This window comes from Rattus rattus, chromosome 1 (assembly GCF_011064425.1).
Source record: "Rattus rattus isolate New Zealand chromosome 1, Rrattus_CSIRO_v1, whole genome shotgun sequence".
Lineage (NCBI taxonomy): Eukaryota > Metazoa > Chordata > Mammalia > Rodentia > Muridae > Rattus > Rattus rattus.
In genome coordinates this window covers 118,782,531-118,807,257 of record NC_046154.1, presented here as the reverse complement: position 1 = coordinate 118,807,257, position 24,727 = coordinate 118,782,531, and the positions used below count along the sequence as shown (strand labels likewise).

At 42.0% G+C, this 24,727-nt stretch overlaps 1 protein-coding gene across 4 annotated transcripts in view; it reads right to left on the bottom strand.

Annotated features, from left to right (window-relative positions):
* Nucleotides 1-24,727, bottom strand: part of Klhl32 (kelch like family member 32) — a 215,337-nt gene that overhangs the window by 20,961 nt on the left and 169,649 nt on the right. For all 4 annotated transcript variants that reach the window (XM_032905088.1, XM_032905100.1, XM_032905095.1 and 1 more), the window contains one exon: nt 8,719-9,445. In XM_032905088.1, the coding sequence (XP_032760979.1) occupies nt 8,719-9,445 (727 nt within the window). The remainder of the gene's footprint in view (nt 1-8,718; nt 9,446-24,727) is intronic.

Genomic DNA, 24,727 nt, shown 5'->3' with positions numbered 1-24,727 from the left:
TCCAGAAAGGGACATTTGCTACAACTCTGTAGTCATTTTATCAAAATTTCTTACCATTTTCCAGCAAAAGACATTGAACTATTAAGTGCATTTTGCTGGCTGAATTTGGTTTCATGCAGTATTCTTTGTTTTCTTGTGTATGGTTATGTATATGTATGCTAAGTGTATGTTTGTGTGTGAAGGTATTCTTGCACATGTGTGTGGAGACAGAGGACAGAGGACAGAGGACAACCTTGAAAGTCATTCCTCAGGCCACGACCTACTATTTTTTATTCTTTTTTTTTTTCTTTCTTTCTTTTCTTTTTTTTTTTTTTTTTTTTTTTTTTTTGACAGATTCTCTCAATGGCTTGGAGCACAAGTAGATGAGGGTCTGGGAAGCTAGCAATGCCACGAAGCAACACCAGGATCTTCTTGCCTTCACTTCGCTTCCCAACATTGGGACTACAAAGTACCTGATCGCAGGCCTGGCTTGTTTTGACTTGGATTCTGAGACTGGAATTCTCTCAAGGATTTTACCCACTGAGCTATCTCTGCAGATTTTCTTTTTATAATAAGTAGAATAATTGGCCACTGTACTTGGCCTTTTTTCCTTCTTTAATGGTTTCAATTTCCTTTACTTAAGCATATTCCAATTTCATACTCACACTTTAATTACCCCAAAAGTGGCAACATTAAGTATGAGCCCCTATTAATCATTTTTATAGAATTAAGCTCCCGATTATCCTCTGAGACAAGTGGCACAATGAGAATAGATACAATATGTTCACATATATACTTTTATTTTGAGACAAGGCTTTATTCTCCAGCCCAGGTTAGCCTAGAGCATACTACATAGCTGAGATTGGCCTTGAACTCACAGCAGTCCTTCAGGATCATCCTCCTTTGTGGTGCAAGTGTTGGGATTATAGGCAGGAGACACCATACTCAGTCAAAACAATATATTTTACTGTCTATTTTTATAAGCGATAAATGGTCCATATTTTATGACACTTATAAGGCTGTATAGACAGTTATAATCAGGAATCTTTATACTAAATTAATATTTAACAATGTATTAAATTAAAACTAGTATCCCTATGGTTTCTGTCACACTTAAGAGGCTCACACAAATGGATGTGCAATTAATAAGCGAAAACCTGTAAAAAGGAGTCTCAAACTTATAAAGTATCTATAAAAGATTGCCGCTGTTGAACATGCTAATGGTGTTTATGTCATCTAGAGTGAACAAGCGCAGATTTACAACCCAGAAAGAGGTAAAGTGTGTACCATATGTTGTTCTAAATAAGTGAAATCTACCAAAGTGCTTTGTCAACTGGGGGAACCTGCTGTTTAAAATCTCATCAAATATCCAGTGTAACTCCCAGCGCTCACTCGGTTGGGAGTCAGAACCCGGCCTCCAAAACCTCTGCCCATTGTCAGGAGAGCTTCATTCTCAAGTCCCAGTCTCCGTGCAGCAATCTCAGGAGGTTCGGCTGGCTTCTTACTGGATCTTTAATTGCCCTCTCCCCATCAACCAGATTCTTCAGCCACTTGCTACGATGTAGTTCTAAGGATCCTACATCTCTCTTGATCATAGATAGAGTGGTCCCTCTCAGCTTAAAAAAAAAAAAAATGCAGGGATCTCTAGAGTCCTGATTTTACCGGTTGCTGGGACCGGAGAGTTACCGTGCTGGCAGAGAGACAGCTGGGAGAGGACGGCTAGGCCAGAGAGAGCTGTTGGGGGGGGGGGTGTAAAAGGGGAGGTGTGGGGGTGGTAGCGTGGCGTGCTGCTGCGGAGATGAATGTACCCGCTAATGCCATATGGCCCTATGGTGCCGGCACAAGCGCGGGATAAAAGATTTCATTTTTATTAATTACCGCAACATCCTCTGTGGTAGAGACACAAGAGCTTGTCAAATCGAAAGCTATTCTTTCTAGGAGAAAAAGTCTGGGTTTTCAACTTAAGAGGATAATTTTAGGCAGTGGATATTAAAAACAGTTAGACTGCTGTAGTAAAAATGAACATCAACAAGTCTCTTATCCAGGCCACATACTGTACTTTACCGTGTAGTTCTGTGTATTGCTAAACTACTTTTTACATTTTCACTTCAGGATGGTGTTTATGTTCCCTAAACTGAATGTCAGGACCACAAAAAGAAGAACTATCTGTCTTAATTCTGTGCTCCGGAAAGAGGGGACACTTGAACATGTAAAGATAATCAAGTATTGTTCATTCTCCATGAACAACAACAAAATACCAGGGCACCATCTGTGTATTGTTTAGCAATGTTTAGCTCTGTCATGGATACATTCTATTTACGACACGTTCTGTTTCTTTTTAGCTAAAAGTGATAAAAACAAACAAACAAACAAACCAAAAACTGTTGGCTGTATGGTTTAGTAGAAAAGCCTTATTTTTTAAACCAGAAATAGAATTCAAATTCTATCAAATATTAGCCCTTTGACCTGGGAGCTAACAGACCTCTTTGTGCTTCATTTCTTGGGCAGCAATACGAAGATAAACGGAATGGTCTTCAGGGCCCAGCTGAGTGACTTGAGGAATTAAAGCTTTCACTGGTTTTCAGGGCGTAGAAGATCTGAGTGTTTTCCTCCCTCCAAACACTAGGTTCTCCTACGCGCATTGGGGAGAACTCATTTCTGTTTGGCTTCTACCTCAGTTCAGTGGCAAAGTTCATTTTAATTTGTTTCAGATGGTGGGGACTTTAGGTGGGGTGGGATAAGGTGTAAGGTGGGGACTTGAGTAGAAGCAAAAGAGAAATGCCTGCTAGGCTCTAAGACAACACAGAATTCATCTGTAGTGGCTGCTCAGTTCTCTGGAAACGGAAGTTGGCATTGAAATTATGAAACTCCAGCCTGTGTGGCTCCCTTGTGAGAAACACCTCCAGGATAATAATCCCTGCCCCTGACTAGACTAGCCGTCCTGATGGCTGTTAAACACCTTCCTGTAGGAGCCTCTGGGCTATTTCTAAGGCAGAAACCTTTTATTATCTATTAATCCAAAGGTATGCCTTTTCCAGTTTTCTGTTCACACTATGAAAAGATGACAAAAAAGTTCTCAAACTGGGTATAGGTTCTGAAAACTTCTTCTTAAAAAAAACCTATCAGTTTCCTGTTCTCTCAGAGGGTATTCCCATGGCCCTCTCCTCACCACCTAATCTTGGCTAAGATATAATCTTAGCAGAAACTCATTAACATCTCACCTGAATCTGCCAACAAGGGAACCCCTGGTTTGTGCTCCAACTGGGCCCTGAGCCCATAGATATCATCTCCCTCCCAACCAGACCCACACCCACATCTCCCTTCTTTGGGCACAGTGTTTGGGATTCTTTCTTCACTGTCCTAGTCTCTCCTACCTGTTCTACGATCTAGAGTCAGTACCCAGGATGAATTCTCATTCCTGGTGCTCTGCAATTGCTCTCGGTTTGCTAACTAGATAGAAGTCTCTATTTCCTACACCTCTCCTTCCAAGTGTCCTTAATGCACTTCCACTCTTTTTAAGAAGAAAAGTCCCTCCATTGATCTGGATTTTCTTCTCTAACTACACTCTCTTTTCTCTGCTAAATTTCTCTTTGCCTTTATCTTATCCTTTTAATCTCCTTTTTCCTTCTTAAAGTCAAAAGCAATTTATAATAAAAGAAAAAAATGTTGCTGTCACAAGGACTGAATTATGTATGCCCCAGAAACTGCACAATCTCTTCCCATAGGTAGGAGTATAGGGGAAGGCAGACAATAACTGGGACATTATCTGATGAGCTCTGACTCAGGGATGAAATTTCAATGATACAGTGTCTGTGGGAATCACAGGTGAGCAGCCGCTGTAGCTTGCACTGGGAGTTCTAGATCCTCACTTTCTCGTTACACGTTAACTATAGCTCTCTGCTTCTCTCCATATTCCATTCATCAGAAATCCCTATCGCTGAAGTGTTTGAAATTGGAAAATGTGGTACTTGTGTAGTACCAGACAAGTCTCACGCACTGTGGACTCCTGCTTGTGCCCTGGGCACTGCAAACTCCTCCCCATCACTGACCCTGTGTACCTCAAACTTTCAGACTTCTTCCAGAGGGTCAGCCCAGCATCCTGCTTGGTAGGGTTGCCTAGATGATACCCTTGGTCCCTTCCCAGACCATGTCTTGCTTATCTCTCTCCATCTGTCTGTCACAGCAGTCATTGTTCCCTCTGCATTTGCCATGAAAAACAGAAGACAAGGTTCTCTGCCTAGGTCAGAGGGAGGGGTCTTAAGGAATGGAGGCAGGTTAAGGCAGTAAAGCAGCGAAGGAAAGAGAACATATTCATTCTGTGTTCTATGGAACTGACGTAAGTCTTTACAATCCACATTCTTATTAATCCATACCACTGCCAGGAACAGAAGGCTACGCTGAAGAGAATGCTGAGAACTGTCATGTGCCTGGAGACCTAAGGACATACCCCATCAAGTCTTCCTGGTAACTGCCCTCCGGTCTCAGCTAGCTGGAAACTGTCAGTTCTTTCTGTGCCGGGTGTTTGCAGCTGCAGATTCAACATGGCTCCAAAAAAATAATGATAACAAACAAACAAAACCCATACAGATTTGTGTGCCATCGTTGTTTTTAGTATACGTAACATCTACACTGCAGTATGCAGAACAATTTGCACAGGCGCTATGAAAATACTATGCCCTTTTAAATAAGGGACTTGAGCATCTGAGGGGTGTCAACCTCCATTTGTTCTTTTACCTTTTGAGGTTATGATATAATTAAATCATAGCTCCCTTCCCATTCCTCCTGCAACCCTTACATCTCCCATTGGAGGGCTTTTCTAGCGGCTGTGTGTAACAGCGTGAATGCGTGTGTTTGAGCCAATCTCCTGTGGTTATTGAAGGACAACTACACAAGCAGAAAGCTAGGTGTGTCCAACGCTATGCTTCCTAAAAGACAAGGGCACTACTGAAGTGATTATATGACGATATTCAAGTGGAAAGTCAGGGTGGTGAAGTAAATGACAGACAGCAGCTAGAGGAGGTGGCCTCAGTTGGGCCCAATATGCCATTTTGCATGTCACCTTGAATATATTGCTGTTCATATTGCTTCTGTACCCTGTTAGACTCCTAGTACCACACATCACACCGAGACTGCCTACTATACCCAACTGTGCTGCTCCAGTATGAGAGCGGAAGAGGACTTCAAACGCTGGGACCCAGCTCAGCATCTCATGACTGATAATTAGTGGGGTAAGTTTCATACTTGTGAATAACTGCACTCTATTGCCTTAAGGTTCCCACCACAACCATGCCTGTTCTTAGTTCCCAATATTTTAAATGCAAACATAGTAATATCTGTGCAGATAGAGGAAAACCAAAGCTATGATATTTTAACAGCATTACTTAAAAATTACCCTGTCTTAAGTTTTGGAGAATAGTAGGAAACTCAAAAGTTCTTTCAGTAAATTGAGTAAGTTAAAGTGATTTAAAATGGGGCAACACATGCTTTAGTTAAACCCAACTAAGAAGAAAGTAAGCATAGTTGCTAGGAAATTAAAGAAGGTTAACATAGGTTCTTTCATTCATGACTTATCTAAGATATAAAAACCTTTGATTGTCAGCTTCTAGAGGGCAGGGGGTGTGTTTACTGAATTAATCCTATTTATCTATGGCACAGCACCATAGTATGGAGGGATTTACTGAGGAAAAACATCAAGGAGCTGTGACGCGATGCTTTTGAGTAACTACTGCACCATTTGTCCTGCTTTCTAGTTTTCAGCACCAATTTCATGGTTAGCATCTCACTATTTTGCTGCCGTCTGAGAGAAACAAACAGGTAAGTTCTGCAGGATGGGCTCAGATAAAATTCCCTTCATACAAACACACACAAGAATCTCTTTAGTGGTTCACATGCTATCCTGTATGACAGAGAGCACGTATTCTTAAAACACAGCTGCAGGATAGTTAATGCTTACTTTACTTCAGAAATATGGATTTCAAACCGAAACTCGGTTGAGCACTTGTGAACTGCGTCACTGTGTCAAATGCTACACAAGCCTTTGAAATCTGCCTGTCTCTAACACCTTAAATGAAATGCTAATGAGCATATCCATCCAACATAGCTTTCTGAATTCACTGGTTCTCATACTGATAGGCTGTGAAGTTTTCAAAATGCTTTGACCCCAAGTGGACGGAACAGGAGGGGGTACAGAGCCGGAACAAGCACACTACAAATACCAAATCTCTGAGGACGTATTCATTCTGTGTTCTATGGAACAGAACTAACTTTACAATCCACCTTCTCATTCATCCACCCTACCGCTACCTTGCAGAGTACCAGGAGGATGCCAGTGACTCAACCCGCCTCAACTGGAAATACTTGATTATTTGGTCAACGTTAGGAACTAGCTTCGTGCACTTTCCTCTGTTCCAATAAGCCAAGCTAACCTTTCCAAATCAGAGGCAGGAAGATGAAATCTTGTTTCCCTATAAAGGGGCCCATGAGTAAATACAGCCAAGCCTTCCCCACTCATGGTTACGTTCGCAATTGATTTATTATAAACTAGGCCCGAGGAAAGAAGCAGACGACCACAGGTATTAGAAATGTCACTGGTGATTTCCTCTTCTTTCCAATTAAAGGTCTCATACTCTACACCGGGAAAGTGAGCTCCTCACCTCAAGTGCACAGTAGGGAGAAGCAAGCCTGAGAAAATTCTGATTGTTTTCATTAAACATGGTTAACACAGACAGCATTCGTTAGTTCGAGGAACAAAGAAAATGCACTCCCTTTCACAGTAGGAGGAAAGCAGAGAGAGGAGGCAAGAAGATGTATAGGAAGTTGATAGATGCAAGAAAACAGAGCGAGAAAACACAGACCCTTACAGAAAGGGAAGATACTTGATCCCAAGACGGTAGGTCTGGCCAGGTTTGTGAGCGCCTGCTCCCTTAAGCATCACTGAAAGGGGTGGAGAGTAGTCCCAACTTTATGTACGTAAAGTATGTAAGGGAAAGTCAAGGATATGAGGGAAGACCGTGAGGACAGGGGATTATATGGGGATATAACATGAATAAATAAATGAATTAATGAAAATGTTATATTTTGCGGTGCCAAACAAGGCACACTTATTAAAATATTTATGTGGAATTCATGCAAAATTTAGAAAGCACATTGCAAATTTTAAGAGTATACAGCATTAGCAACCAAATGAGTCAAAGGAAGAAATGTAAATTGTGAGAAAATAAAAACTGAACTGACTTCATAAACTCATCACTGCTCTGTGTTCAGGAAGATCAAGACCTGCTCCTGTTATTCGCAAAGTCTTAGTCACGGCCATTTTGGAAATTTCTTCAGCAAAACCAAACACAGTCCAGGTGACTCTTTCAGTAGCTAAAATATATATTTAAAGGAAAGGAAAGAAGCTCATAATAAATTAGAATTTTATTTAAATATTTCTACATATATGCTGATTTCTAATGTTTTTATTTAGTACATAGGACCAGTAAATAGTGGATTTATCCTCATCATATACTCTAGTCTTTACTTCATTCATTAATTCATTAACTACTTAAATTCTAATATAAGATAGGTTACATCAGAAGCTGAGGCTCTGACTGTCTCCTGGGTTATTGAAGAGAGTAGAAGGGAATGAACAGAGCGGAAACTAATTTAATCTAGGATAATTTTGTCAAAATTGACATTTTAAAAACTGGAATGGCAGCTGGGGAAATCCAAGAAACCTTCCCTTCCTAATGCTGCTGTTTTTCGTCTAAGTCTGTGCATCGGGGTTTCCCGCCAGTATCTAACCTAGGGATCTTTCTGTTAATCTGTGTGTCCTTGGTGATACAGAAACTTAGCTTCTATTTGGGTTACAAAATGGAAATCCTCCAGCTGAGAGACGAGGCAGCTTCTCCCCCTGAGAACAGAAAACACAGGCTGATGTTGTGAGACTGATGACGCCGGCCTCATAGACTCCTGTGCAACAACAGGGCAGCCAGCAGGAGCTAAAGAAAGCCAGAGTGGATAAAGGTACCCAGCTACTGCCTGAAGCTATGTTACACGATACCCTGCTCATTGGCTTGTTTCCATCGTTTTCGCATAAGCAAAAGGTGTTTACTTGTTTGTTTAAACGTAAGTCAAAAGAGCAAAGGTAAACAAACTTTAAACTTCCTGCAGACGGTCAGTGAGGACGGGAGAGTACGCAGGAATGGATGGCACCAGTAACTACCACTCACACGGATAACACAAAAGCTTTTTGTCAGCAACTTAATCCCTTCCTCCGATAGACAGCAGAGCTAATCCTTGGAAGAGAGTCTCTTGTTATATTCAGCCAAATGGATTTACAAGGATTTTATTCCTCCTGCCTCCGAAGAAATGGCTCCTAGCTGGGCAGCCAAGAGTGAAAGGAGAAGCAAAGGGCTTGAGTAAAACAGTAGCCGTGGATTTCACACCACAGGTCATCAAGCTCTGACAACGGCGAGCATTAGAAGGCTCGGCCGGAAAACAGGTGTGATGGCCCAGTAATTTTCATCCTGAATTTTGACAACAGTTACCACTCAGAAACACCACAGAAAGGTCAATTATTCCCAACGCTATAGTTCTCTACGGAGTAGGTGCTCAGCAAATGATACTTAACTAGCTAAAATGGCATCCTTGGGCTCAACTGGTCAATTACTTAGGGCCACTCTCCGGAAGATGACTTTGAAATTTTAAGCCACAGCAAAAGTGCTTTTCCATAAACCCAACATAGGAGGCGCGTTCTACCTGATATCCAAAGAAGACCATCAGCCACATATCCAGCGTGACATGACAGGGATCTGTCAAAGGACTGCACAAACGTCCACTTGTTCTTCTTGGGGCAGTATCGCTCAACTGTAGGTAGAACTTGGCGCAGTTCATTTCTGCCCCCTACTGCATAGAGGTATTCATCCATGGCACCCAGCACAAAATGTTCCCGGCAGTTTTTCATGGGTGCTATCTCTGCCCAGGAATTACTGCGGGGGTCATAGCGACAGGCAGTCCTCACGGCACATGTCCGGCCACTGGCATGCTCCACTTCCCCTCCTGCTACAAACAGGAAGTCCCCCATGACTGCCACACAGTGATGGCTCCTTCCCACCGGCATGGGAGCCAGCTCACTCCAGTTGGCAATGGCGGCGATGAGAGCATTCTCCTGGTCCACGGGATTAAAGTACCGAAGTTCCTTGACTTTGCAGACCTCACGCTTTTTCCCACCAATAATATAGAGAGTATCTGACTGGAATCGCGGTTTTGTCCTGCGGGTCTGCCACACAGGCTGTGCATAGATGCTTTGGTGGTATTCCAGGGCCTCGTTGACAAGGGCAGTTGCCGTCTCGCTTGCCTGGACCAGGGGGTGGGATAGGGCAACTGTGTGGAGTGTATCCACATCCATTAGGCCGAAGCGGATGTACTGCAGGAGCTCGTCCATGTGCTGGTAATGGCAGTTGTGTTCCAGCCACCTCACAGCTAGCTGAAACGGAAGGAAGCGAGGTGAGGACAGCAATCACACATGAGAAGCCACAGTTATTCTTTCAGACAGCAACATTTCTCCTGTATCGCGCAACACTGGAATATTTTAGTGCCGAGTTTTTTCGCTGTACCAGTAGCGACACAAAGGACCTCAAGGCACTGCTTGAGTGAGGAAGAAGCCTGCTAAACAGTACCCTCAGAGCTTATGACATCCTTTCAGATGAGTAATAATTGCTTTTCAAGAACCAAAATATTGCGAAACAGCCCGTTCCCTTCCATCTCCTGCACTGGAGCCGTGTCACCTGACCACCGGGGAAAGCCCATGGTGGGTAGCGCCTTCATAGCTCAACTAAGTATGTCAACCATGAACAAAGGTGCTCTGTCGACATGAATAATGTGAGAAAACATATGACCACCTGAGAACACAGGGTGTTCTTGAGAGAAAATCAATATGCCACTAGCAGAATATTTAGAGAAAAAGAAAAGGCCTCCTTCCATGCGTTTGGTAGGTACAGCAACCAGGAGGACTCAAGAATAGATAAAGTAACAATGAAACGCACGTGATTTTCCCCTTCCTACTACTTTTGACCTTGAATGCAGTTGTTATTGGCAACATAAAATACTGGCTAAGAACCATATCCACAAACAGTAGATGGAATAATGTATTTTGTATTATGGAGACAACAGAAGAATGCAATGTTAACGTCACAATTGATGTGACTTGATCTTTGGGTTTGTTAAACCATCCTACGCACTGGCATAAACTAGTATATGGAGTACATCGGCTGACATGTCTGGTAGTAATAATTCCTATAAGTATCCACATGAGACGGAGTCTCCTAGAAAGTACTGAAGTGGAACTAAAGGAGTTGGCAGGAGAAAATAATGAATATGAATACTAGCTGCAACTGCTTATTGCTTTTCGTCTCAAGGAACTGTGGTCCGGGTTCTCCCTGTTTAGATGTGGCTTAATCTCTAGAAAGACAAAGGGAGAGAGGTATGTCCCCCTCAGACTACTACTGCCTGATGAAATACAGTGGGTTTGAACTGGTATAAAGAATCATTACTCAGTTCTCCAAGGCACTAGATGATTCCAGATGTCCAAGATTTCTGCTTCTACCTGGAAAAAAAATAAGTGAGGAAGAGAGACTACTTCTGTTATGCAGTGAGCGCCTCTCTTCACTAACTACTGCATAATTAAATGAACTGGGAAAAAGAACCCCACCAGGCACCAATAAGTGACACCCTGTAGATGACTTTATAGAAGAGGGCACTTTTATTTAGCTAAGACATCAGCCCAGTGAAGAAATCGCATCTTTGTATGACATCAGCAGTACCTGAAACACAGTCCTCTACCCAGCATGGAGAGCGTTCTCACAAAGGGCATCCTTTTCCCTTTCCACCTCGGTTTTAGAAGATTTGAGAGATGGAGCCTCCAAATACTCCCACATGGTAATAACGCAATAAATGGTTTTGTGTTAGTTGCTCACGAAGCTTTTTCTACAGTTCTCAGAAATAAAAGTTACCCCACTAAAGGCTGCTTCTTAGGCACTGCGTTGAGTTTCCTGATGCCTGGCCTTTGCTACTGCTCCCCATGTGAGCAAGTTTTCAGCATCCCGTCAGTTCTGTATGGGCTGGACTCCAAGGAAATGATACAGGGCAAACACTTCAAAGTCTCTTTCCTAGCCTGGCGCTGCCCATGTAGTTCGTTCTTTCTCTCTCCGTAAGTTAGTTTTCCTAAGCAGTAATCAGTCTTCCATATCATCTGCAAATACACAGTTTATCGTTCTCTTTCTAACATGTGGTGTCACTATTGGCATGAAAGGTACAAACGTCTCAGCTAGGCTTTGCTTTTAGGAACTAGTAACCAGTAGCTTTCCCTTCCCGTGTCACGTTACATTTCTTCTGAACCGATCCTTGCATAGCTTTCCCCAATACTACACATACACTATTACAGTACTATACACAGTACTCGACTATATAATAGTCTGTGCACTTATATTAGCTTGGTTTTCAGACTATTTCTACTTCACGAAATCATTTTTACACTTTTATAGTCTACTGACATTTTCAGAACATACAAGTCTGCTGTATATAAGTTTATCTAGATCAAAAGGAAATGTAATATACAATAACTGTTCCACTGCCAACTTCAAACCTCCCTTGCATATGGGTTACCCAGTTTCCTGGTTCAAGTGCAGATTCCCTCTTACTATATAGAGTGATGGGATCTGGCATCTACCTTTGTAACAACCCCTACATGCTGCTCAGGCCACTGCCACTGTCCCCGTAATGTCCTTTTCACTGTCATAAAATGCCCATCAGAAGTAACTTGAGGGAAGAAACATTTGCTTTGGCTTACAGTCTCAGAAGATTGTTGTCCACAGAGACTAGGAAAGTTCAGCATGGAAACAGTATCCTCTGTGGTGACAGGAACATGAGGCTGTTAGGCATAAGGTCATTGCCAGTCAGAAAGCAGAGATTGAGACCAGAAGCTGTAAATTCTACAATCTTCAAAGATCCACTGCCTCTGTCAGCAGAGCTACCTCTCAAGAGTCCGCAGCCTCCTAAATCAGAGTCACCAGCTGGTGACAGTGTTCAGAGATGAGTCTGCAGAGGATACTTCATATTCAAACCAGAACCGTGACTCTAATCAAAACTGCAAAGGAGAAAGCCCCACCGGAACCAGTGATAGCTCACGGTTAGCCAAATAATGAAAGACCTGGGAAAGACAAATGAAAGCAGAAGTTCTCAACCTGTGGGTCACAACCCCTTTGGGGTCGCATGACAGATATCCTGCATAGTATATATTTACATTATAATTCATAACTAGTAAAATTGCCATTATAGAGTAGCAATGAAATAATTCATGGGTCACCATAACATGAGGAACTGTATCCCTTTAGAGTTGCAGCATTAGGAAGGTTGAGAAGCACTGATTGGAAGCAATAGGCCAAGACAGAACTACCTGTATGCTGTGAGCTGCAGGAGAACACCGCTCCCTCGGTGGTGGAGGTATTTTAACCCTTGCTTAGGGAGGTGAGAGACCATCGTAAGCAGGCTCGCACCTGAACCACAACAGTGGTTAAGAGCCCACCTAGCTGTGTCGTATGTTATACAGATTATTTGTGGCAAAGGTTACCCTGGAAACTGAAGGCTTTACAGATGACACAGCAGTCATACCCCATAGGAATGCTGGAACACTACTCTTAGTCCTTCTTTCCTTTCTTTCACCACTATAAATCAGTATTTGAGAGTGAAAAGTCTGCCTGTCTGTCTATTGATCTATTTATGTATCATGTATCTATGTATCTATGTATCTATGTATCTATCTATCTATCTATCTATCTATCTATCTATCTATCTATCTATGTATCTACCTATCTATCTACCTATCTATCTATCATCTATCTGTGTATCTATCTATGTATCTATCTATGTATGTATCTATGTATCTATATATCTATCTATCATCTATCTATCTATCTATCTATCTATCTTGATACACACACACACACACACACACACCACCACCACCACCACCACCAACAACAACAACAACACCATTGTATCTCCCATCTTTTTGTTTAAAAAAATTCCAGCATATAAAAAGGAAATTATAGATATACTACAAAGAGTATTTAGAAACTGATGTGTAGGCAAGGTTTTGCCAAAACTTTCTGGTATCGTGCATTCATCATGTCCAGGAACAACAGGGGATTCTCCTATCTGCCTTCTGCCTACTTCAGTTCAAACAACTCCATAGGGAATTGTCCCTTCCTAAATCACTAGAAGCTTAGTCCAGCCTCAGCTAATCAGTCTTGACCTCGGACCTTTGATAAGGACAGTGCCTGGTCTATGCTGCTGTGAAAAACTGCTACACAGACAGAATTTTATTTACAGCTGTTCTTAGTTTGTTTCTTCTAGTTTTCTTAAGCATTACCATGCCTTTAGTTCTTTGCTTGTTGTTATCTCATCTTTATGGCTTTTCTGTAAAGTCTCTCTATAAGCTCTCAAAACTCCACACTGCGGTATGTGGAGCTCTCATCTTGGATGTATAAAGCCTTTGTTTTGCTCCTTGCATTTTTGATGCTGAACACTGATATTTGAGGTTCTTGACAGAGCAAGGAACACTGTACTCTTTTAAGCTTTCAAATTAATGACGAAAGGAGCTGAAGGGGTTTGCAACCCCATAGGAAGAACAATATTGACCAACCAGAAACCCCCAAAGCTCCCAGAGACTAAATCACCAACCAAAGAGTACACATGGAAGGACCCATGGCTCCAGCTGCATCTGTAGCAGAGGATAGCATTATGGAGTAGCAATGGGAGGAGAGGCCCTTGGTCCTGTGAAGGCTCGATGTCCCAGTGTAGGGGAATGCCAGGGAGTGGAGATGGGAGTTGGTGAGTAGGGGGGCATCCTCATAGAAGCAGGGGGAGGGGGAGAAGATAGGGAGTTACCAGAGGGGAAACCAGGAAAATGGATAACATTTGAAATGTAAATAAATAAAATATTCAATAAAAATAAATAAAATAAAATGGGTAAAGAAAGATGTTAAAAAAGACATGCTTTATGTCTTTATTGTCCAACAGAAAAAGTATGTGTGTATGTGTATGTATGTATGTATGTGTGAATGTTGATATATATATACTCACATAAATATATATGCACACATATAGACACACATATATAACTATACATACATATATACATATAAATACACAAATATATACATTATCTATGAATGCCAAGTTATTCCTTGTAAACTCAACTGGGATTAAGAAAAATGAAAATGTATTCCTTTCTCTTTGTTTTCCTCAGTATTTCTCTGTTGAGTGCTACTTTAGGGAGTATAATATAGAATATGTATACACATAATGCTAAATATAGTAGCATATAATTCTAAACCCCATATGTTTTCTTTTAAATAACACATGTAGTTGACTCACATCCTCACTCAGAATTACATCACATGAACAAATATATTTGTAACATCAAGCCCTCAAGCTGTGTCCTTTACTGCTCATGCTGGACACACTGGGGAGCTGCTGTTTTGAAATCTAAAATTCTTGGCTCTTTCAAAAAAGCATGTGTTTTGAAATCTAACTCTACTTATATACACTCGAATATGTCTATGCTATCAAACTTAACCCCAAAGCAATGAGAACTAACAAAAATTCTTCGCCTCAGACATCTAGAAAATATGTTAATTATGAACTCTAACTCCAAAAGATACATGAGTGTGTTCTTGCACTGAGTTGACTCTTTACATAGGACAGATGTGTGGAACATGCACCTTACGGTGAAAGTTCTTGGGACAGGGGTGTGTTTTCTTACGTTGCTAATGGCAGTTAATGGCTCCTGGGGAAGGAGGAGGAGGTATTTTTGTTTTCAGTGGTGCAGCCAGTGATCCGCTGCCACACTCCTGTAGATACCTCCTCATCCACACTCACGCAAGGAACCCTAATTAATCAAAGTGGACCGCACATGACACGAAGACATGAACCTAGAAGGAGGACTACTTGGGGGAAGAGCAAGAAGATCAATGAAGTGGAAGAGATAAGATGGGGCGCTTGGGTGAATATAACCAGGATATAGTATGTAGGGATGAAAATATAATCAATAATGCATGTTTTAAAAGTTGTTTTTAAGATATGAAAAAGCAGGTTTTCATGCGATGAGTGATCAAGCTGATCAAATCTTAACACTGAAGAGAGATGAAGTCAGACAGCACATTTCCAAGTGATAGCTGTTGGTCTTGATCACACATACTCTTCATTGAGAAGGATATTCTCTCCCAGCCAGTGCCAAGTAAGCAGTGACTGGTACTTTGGTTTTCAGCCTCTGTTCTGCCCTGGCCTAAGCGTGGCTGTAGGCAGCTTTGCCTTGGTGCGGATGCAGGCTGACCTTTCCTTTTTGTTTCTTCAGAAGCCATGTTGTAAAGGCTTACATGTCCTGGCCAATGAGACAGACTGAAGCACCTGGCTCTCTTCAGAGCCTGAAAAGTAGCATAAACCACACCCGTGTCACTTCAGAAAGTGGTAAGGAAGAACAGGAGAACTAATCACCCACCTGACATCCATGAACCTCCCAACAAGCCAGGGATGTTAAAGAGTAGACGTGGGCAGGGAGGGAGAAGGCAGAACGGCACTTGTTAACATAATGAACAGCAACGTATAGATGGACTCTCAAGCAGTATCTCTCTCAGTCATGAGCACAAAGGAGAGTTCATTGATTGTTACCAAAGTAAAGCACATTCTCTCATACCATTTTACCATGACTCTATTTCTGGAAAACAAGAATATTCAGTGTAATGCCATTTTAATATTAATATTGTTTTAGGTTAACAATGTGGAAAGTTTTTGCAATGCAAGTAAGCAAGCATCTAGACTTGCTATATTGTCTCAGAGAGAAGCCGATTCCATAATGTGACTCACGTGAGGTCCACGTGCTGACATATCAAATAATGACTGCCATAGAGAATGCTTATATTGATAAATGAATACACCAAACCTTGCGGTCGCATTCTTTTCTTTAAGTCAAAATAAAAACTTTCAACTCTAAGAAGGCAGCGTTCCCATAAAACCCCAAAGCTCTGGAAAGCACGGATGTCAGGGCTGTGTTTCCTCAGTGAGAACAGTGGAAATGTTACCATGGAGGAGCATTAAAAATTACAGCAGTGCTCACTCGAGTGCTATAATTAAAACTGTGTCAACATTTTGCTTGTAAAACAGATTTTTCAAGGAAGGTTGCACATTAACCATTATAGCTGACTGCAGACGTATGACGCATAGGCGATTTTTCCTCTGAGAAACATATTTCAATGGAATCAAATCTTATGAAGCCCCAGGATCATGGGCTGTAGGAAAAGAACAGCTATGACAGGTTTTAAACAAAGACTCAGCTTAGCAGATGTGACGATAACATATTCTTTCATTGTTCATTTAAATTTTTATGAAGTTGGGACATTGATAAATGCTTTTATTTTCACCTTTTGCATAAAACGTGTGCTCTAATAAATGTCTTTATATAGACATCAAGGCTCCAAAAGTAAGAGCCCTTGACACCAAACGTGAGTCTTACCTACAGAGAAGAATATAGATCCAGGGCTCCAGAGGCTGTGATGAAAACCATCTCAGGCCTTTCTCCAAGTCCTGTCCTACATCCACCCTCCAGACAGTCAGAATATAAACTACACGTGATCGAAGTTACCTTTGGTTTAGTCGCTGGGATTTTTCTTTTTTTAATTAAATTAAATTTTATTTTATTTTTTACTTATTCACTTTGCATCCCACTCATTGTCCCCCTCCCAGTCACCCCCTCCCACAATTCTTCCTCTACCACCCTTCCCTTTCTCCTCTGAGCAGGTGACCCCCACCCCTGGGGAATCCCCTCACCCTGACACTTAAAGTCTCTGTGCGGCTAGGTGCTTCCTCTCCCATTGAGGCCAAACAAGGCAGCCCAGCTAGAAGAACATATCCCACGGACAGGCAATAGCTTTTGGGATAGCTCCCATTCCCAGTTGTTTGCAACCCACATGAAGACCAAGTTGCACATCTACTACATACACAGGATTGTTTTTAAAAGCGGTTTCTATACAGAGAAGGAGAGAAACTTCAAGTGAAAAAGGAAAGTTCAGTATTTATTGCTGTAGAGCTGGCTACCATTTTGAGCTGATCGATTTATTTGTTTGTTTATTAAAAGCCAGTTCTAAAGAGAAGCATAAAGGTGTGTCTGACTGTAGTTGTGTGAAATTAAATCTGGCTCCTTTATTCGATTGCCATGTCTATTTTTGTGGTGGTACCATGTGGTTTTAATCACTGTGGCTCTGTAGTGTACCTTGAGATTGGGTATGGTAAAACTTCCAGCATTACTGTTTCGTCTCCATGGCCTTGGCCATCCAAGATCTTTTGTATGTCTACATGAATGATATTCTGTATTTCTGTAAAGTACAGCCTAGGGATTTGGGATAGGATTGCATAAAATCTATAAGTTGCTTTGGGTAGGATGGTCATGGAGGATAGACTTCATCTTCAACAAATTGTGCTGGAAAACTGGATAGCCACATATAAAATAAGATGTTTATCTCTCAGCCAGCATAAACATAACTCCAAATAGATTCAAAGACCTCGGCATAAAACTAAACTGCTACAAGAGAAAGTAGGGAGTATACTGCAACCTTTACGCATGGGAAAGGACTTTCTAGGCTGGAACTCCGGTTGCTAAGGAAACAAGACCAACAGCTAGCAAACTGGACATCATGAAAGCAAGAAGATTCTATGCAATGCAACAATTGAGTGAGGTGGCCTACAGAATGAGGGAAATTTGTGCCACCCATCTGTCTGACAGAAGATTAGTTTCTAGAATATACAAAGAATTAAAAAATAAGAAAGCAAATAACTCCATCAGAAATAGGGTATGGATCTTATCAGGTAATTTACGACAGAAGAAATGTGAACGGCTTTTAAAACGGTTCAACATCATTAGCCATTAGAGAAAAAGTTATATAAAAAAGATGACATTCTACCTCACCTTGTTAGAATGTCTAACATGAGGAAATTAAATGAGAGTGAAGGCCGGACAGGATGTGGAGAAAGTGTAACCACTGTTGGTGGGAGTGTAAAATCATGTAGCAATTGTGGAGGTCAGTGAGGAGATTCGACAAAGTCAAGACCTGCATCTATCCTACCATCCCTTTCCACTCCTGGGCGTGTTTCCAAAGGACACTACGTCCTACTACAGAGTTACCTGCTCACCCATGTTCACTGCTGTTCTCGCCATAATAGTCAGGAAATGCAATCAGACTAGAGATCCATCAACTAATAATGAATACGAACATACATAGATGCAATGTGGTATTTTCAGCCATAAATAAAACTGAAATGATAACATTTACCGGAAAATGGAGGAAAGTGGAAAAAGGTATATCCAGTGGGGAACCTAGAAACAAAAAACCGAATGCCCAATGTTCTCCTTATATGTACATCCTTGCTTCAAATACCTAATTTAGTCTGCTTGACCTTGAGCTTCTGTAGAACCTAGAGAGGCCATTGAGAGGGATATGTTTGGCTGGTACCCTTGCTTATCCTTGTTCAAACTGGAAAACCCCATCTGTCCATTTCCCCCCAACCCTTCCTGCTCTCAGAAAATTCTGAGCAAAGCACTGGTGACAAAAACCCAGTTCCACATTTTTGACAGCAGCTGCCACCCACCTTTCTGACACGGCCAGCCCACCCAAATGTCTGCCCAGGGGCTTAGCTTTTGACCATTCTTGGGCACAGTCCCAGCTTCTGGCTGACAGGTCTATAAACCCCTAGTCTAAGGTCTATAAAACCTACCTGCCTTAGCCTGGGTGTAAGACTTCCTCAGCACCATTCTTTGGGACTGATGAGCCCTCCTCTGACCACCTAATAAACCTTCATTTATCTACTTTTAATCCAGTTTGATCTGGCCTACATGTGCATCATGCAGAGGAGAGAAAACACGTAATAGGATACTTTAGACTGTTGGCAAAATACTCACGTGGAAAGGTTTAAGCAGAGGAAGAGGTGGGGAAGAAGACAAAGGTGAAGAGAGAGAGACAAGAGAGAGAGAGAGAGAGAGAGAGAGAGAGAGAGAGAGAGAGAGAGAAAGGCTGCATGGAAACTGGTATCCTGTAAGAAATTAAACATATAATGCATGGAAGAAAAAGAAAAGCGTCAGCTGACACTGTGGCCAATCACTTCTTGATTATAAACGAGGAAGTTGATAGCTGTCTTTCCTTCCTCTGGGTTCCTGTCACCTGTGTATCAAAACTATTTTAAAATAAATTCTTCGAAACTCTCATCTGTGGGACAGGCAACTGAAATGAACTGCGGAGCCTGGTATCCAAGCCACGGGTTTCCACAGTAGGAGTAGTTTTCAGACGACAACAAAGGGAGACGTTTTATTCCTAGTCCTGTGCTCAGCAAGACATCTGCATGTGTCCTCAGCTATTCCACCATTGCCCAAACTTGGGAGAAGAAAGGGTTTGTTGGCTTGCAGGTTATGGTCCATCATCACAGGAAGCCAAGGCAGAAACTGAAGCCGAGACTATGGAGAAAATCTATTTAAATGCCGGCAACTCCGGCTCGGTCAGCTATCTTACACACTCCAGCCTACCTGTCCAGGGATGGGATCATCCACAGTGGGCGGAGTCTTCTACCTCAATCAGCAACCAAGAAAGTGCCTCACGGGCACGTGGGCCAATCTGATGGAGGCAACTCTCCAACTGGGGTTCCCTTTCCTAGGTGACTCTAGTTTGTGTGAAGTCAACAAAAGCCAACCAGCAAGCATGTCTGCATGTGACGGCGTATGTGAGGCCCACAGGCAGAAAACTGGTTTGTAACATGGTTTTATGAGGATTTTTCAATCCCCGTGAAGAGCTTTGATCAGAATGTATCATCTAGTATATTAATGCATTAATATATTGTCTTAGTTAGGTTTTTACTGCTGTGAACAGACACCGTGACCAAGGCAACTCTTTATTATTATTATTATTATTATTATTATTATTATTATTATTATTTAATTTGCACACAAAGTATTATAGTATTATGTATCAGTATGGCATTTTCTAACAAAGTGCGTGTTAATAGAATCTCTCCCCTCCAGAGTCTTCCCACTATCGTCTGGCATGCGATCTTTTACACTTTTTTTTTTTATTAACTTGAATATTTCTTATATACATTTAGTGTTATTCCCTTTCCGGTTTCGGCAAACATCCTTCCCCTCCCTTCCTTATGGGTGTTCCTCCCCACCCCTCCCCCATTGCCGCCCTCCCCCAACAGTCTAGTTCACTGGGGTTCAGTCTTAGCAGGACCCAGGGCTTCCCTTCCACTGGTGCTCTTACTAGGATATTCATTGCTACCTATGAGGTCAGAGTCCAGGGTCAGTCCATGTATAGTCTTTAGGTAGTGGCTTAGTCCCTGGAAGCTCTGGTTGCTTGGCATTGTTGTACATATGGGTCTCAGGCCCCTTCAAGCTCTTCCAGTTCTTTCTCTGATTCCTTCAAGGGGTCCTATTCTCAGTTCAGTGGTTTGCTGCTGGCATTCACCTATGTATTTGCTGTATTCTGGCTGTGTCTCTCAGGAGTGATCTACACTTCTGCACTTCTTTGCTTCATCCATCTTATCTAATTGGGTGGCTGTATATATATGGGCCACATGTGGGGCAGGCTCTGAATGGGTGTTCCTTCAGTCTCTGTTTTAATCTTTGCCTCTCTTCCCTGCCAAGGGTATTCTTGTTCCCCTTTTAAAGAAGAGTGAAGCATTCACATTTTGATCATCCGTCTTGAGTTTCATTTGTTCTAGGCATCTAGGGTAATTCAAGCATTTGGGCTAATAGCCACTTATCAATGAGTGCATACCATGTATGTCTTTCTGTGATTGGGTTAGCTCACTCAGGATGATATTTTCAGTTCCAACCAAGGCAACTCTTAAAAGGCCAACATTTAACTGGGGCTGGCTTACAGGTTCAGAGGTTTAGTCCATTATCATCAAGTAGGGCCCTTGCATCATCCAGGCAGGCATAGTTCAGGAGGAGCTGAGAGTTCTACATCTTTATCTGAAGGCTGCTAGCAGAATGGTGGCTTCCAGGTGGCTAGGGTGAGGGTCTTAAGCCCACGCCCACAGTGACACACCTACTTCAATAAGGACACACCTACTCCCACAGGGTTACAACTTCTAATAGTGCCATTCCCTAGGCCCAGCATATATAAACCATCATATATATTAATAGCTAGATCTCTTATACAAATTAATCTCAACTGAAGAAACAAGAATGTTTTAAAACTTCAAGATGACTGCTTCAAAATGCTACTTATTTAGGATATCAGAATTAGATATTATATGTACGTAAAATATTTAATATGCTTTGTGCATAAAATTTGTGTCCAGGTTGGCAAACCTCTTTGATTGAGGGATAATAAAATACAGTCAATACGACCCATACAAACATCATCCAACATAACAGTCAAGAAAAGTGAAACTCGTTCTTGCTCACCTCACATTTGACCAAAACAAATGCATAGATACAGAAGTAACGCCCTACACTAACCTTCAGTGTTTTTATAACAGTGAGCAGAAAAACAAAGGAATCCATCCAGCCAATGAGACTCAGGATTGTTTCAAGGAACTATACGATAGTAGCTGATGACATTAAATCGCTAACCAAGATGCTAGTGTATATCTGATGTATAGTATATCCTACTGAATGCTAAAGGGACTTTGCATTTGACTGATCAAAAATAAGACTAGACTATTGGGATAACCCTGGAATATAAGAGAAAATGCTACCATGTCCTGTTGGTAAACAGGGAATGGAGTACCCTATGTAGCCCATTGTTTACACATTGTCCTAAGCACTAAATGTAGTGAGGACATTATCAGGATAACATCAGCTGAAATGGCCAGGGAATCTTGGTGCTTTCTTGGATGACTTTTTGGCACATACCCTGAGAGGGAAATGTGGCAAGATACAAAGGAAGTAGGCTATGGGAACAAAAACCTATTTCCATGATGAGGCTGTATCTTGGATAAACTGGAGCCTATCTCATATGCGTGAGGATTAGAGCCTCAGTACCCACCATACAAACACTGGACCCACACACTCACAACTATTTCTGTAACAATGTATCTGTACACTTAGGGAAACCACCAAGGCAGTGTCAGCATCTGTATACTAGGATGATCTTTCCTATGTCATCTGGTTATGAATGCGATAACATGAGAAAATGCTTGGTAAAAACATTTAAACAATATGTAGAAGAAATGACATGGCAATGTGACATCAAGAAATGGAGGAATTCTTCTATAGATATACTTTTGGGGTCAAGATAAAGTCATCACATTTCAGCTACTTTTTAAATAAGGCCCAGTATTGTGTGATGTTGACATAAACTTGTAGGATAATTGTGGGTTGTAAGAAACACATTATTAAATGTTTCCCATGTTGTAAAGTAACATTACAAGCATGACAGTGTAATAAGCCTGAGACAGCCCTTACGATGGTCCTGTCTTTACAAATGATCCAGGAATCCTATCGCCGTAGTTTTAAATTGTGTGGTTTGTTGTTTTGGCCATAAAGGAATGAGTAAATATAAGAAAAATTTCTGAGTGAGAAAGCTACTTGAGTCTAGGGCTTTCTGAAGAATATTTGTTTCTCCCCCTTGACTTAGATATCATGCTTAAAAAGTTTTTGAATTCTTGTCCACATGAATCGCTTCAAATCTCAACTCGGTTAACTTATAGGTTAATCTGACTAGCTCGAGATTTGGAGACATCTAAAATAAGGATTGCTTGCCTGAGCTGACTACTTAACTTTTTGTGTTTGTTTGTTTGTTTGTTTTTGTTTGTTGGATTTTTGCCTGGGAGTTCACTGTGTACCCAGGACACACACAATGACCAGTACACACACATGGATTCTTACTTGCCACTCAATTCCAAATCTACTAGCACCATATCAAGTCACATATATACAGAGCCTTTCACAGTATGCTCATGCTCCAGGAACGAAGGGGGAGAATCCTAAAGATCTGGAAGTTACCGTGCTTAGAGACAGAGATTTGGTTGCTGTCATGGACGTCTTTGTATGGTGCCGTTTCACTGGTGTTTTAAGGATGCTGTCACATTATGTTATGGCTGACAAAACTGTTAATTGGGCATCCTGAGCGCATCAAGCCCTTGAATCCCTCTTTGTGGCTTGAATAATAAGCAAACAGAAGATATGTTGGGCACCCATACTCCCCAGTTAAGATCAAATCTATAACAGCGTGACCAGATGAACCTCATAGGCTCAAGTATTCAAGCAGTGCCACGGGGACAGTCAATTCCCTCAGATGGCAATGCTATGGTGAAGTGGTGCACAGGAAGTGCCATGGGACTAGTCACTGTGCGGCGCCAGCATCCATTCCTACGAGGGAGCAGGTACCAGAACATCAGATGGGCTAAGGGAGGGGAATACAGGATCTAAGCTGCCAATGCACTAGGGGTCCACACAGTAACTCCCTTCTTGAGTTTGAGACTCACTACTGATGCTTTAAGGGCGTCACTTCATGTGACATTCTCTAACTCATCTTCTGCACAGTAGAAATACCTAGGGGAACATGAAGCCCTCATTCCCATATTGTAATATTTATGTTCCTCAAAAGGATACAGTTTTCACTATAATCATCATAGTTTTTTTTTAACCAAGATAGAATTTCAGAGAAGATTTGAGCCAACAAATAATCGGTCGAATGAAAGGGCCGAGGGTGCTGAATGCATCCTCAGGCAAGTGAGTGTCTAACAAGTCACCAATTAGGATTTGTGCAAGAATCGTAATGGTTGTAATTTCACTTCAGGGGAAATGGCTAAGGGCTCAGTTTAGGTGTGGTGGCCCGAGATGCTCCATCAATGGTGTTCATGTGAGGAAGATGGCCCTTAATGAGGAGAACCCAAGCTCGATGCTTTCTGAAGCTGTGTGATGGAGAGGGGATTACAGTAGCTCCCGGGGTGAGTATGAGACAGTCGAGGTTCCAAGTGCTCACTGGTAGGATATGTGAGACTTAACTGTACTTAACTTCGGGTGTTTGGACCCACAGGTGTTTGCTGAGTGAGAGAACAAGGAGTCACTCTGGGGCATCACAGACCTATGTCTTCTCCATAAAGTCAGTATGGAGAGGACTAAATGGTGGCTGGGGTGGGTTGGGGTGGAAGGAATCAAGAGAAAAAGGAAACATGGCCCAGTAACTGAATCCAGTCCCGAGGCAGAAGAACCGTCAGCACAAGCTAGGCACTGAGGCGTGAGATGTTGGCCAGGACCTTTGTAGAAGTGCATTTGTATGTAGAGAGCATAATCTCAGTGGACTGAGTCAGCCTGTGGGCACCAGGGTAGGTAGGCTTCCGAAAAGGCAAGAAACACTTTCTACTTCAGAGGCAAGTTTTCCACATTTTAACATAAACAGGCCAATGTTTTGTGGACACTGAGAACCCAGGCAATCTTAGCTGAAGACCAACTGGAAAACATGACTTCTACTTCTTCGAATAGGAATTGGTTACGGCCGAAGTCTAACTAACTGGCAATCACAGTAACTCTGTGTGGTAGTTTGAATGATAAATCACCCCCAGAGTTTTTTGGCATTTGAATGCTTAGTTCCCGGTTGGGAACTGTTTGAGGAGGCTTAGGAAGTTGGCCTTGCTGGGGGAAGTACTTCCCTGGAGGCATGTGTTGAAGTTTCGGAAGCCAAGCCCCATTTCCAGTGCACTCATTTTGTTGATGCTCCTG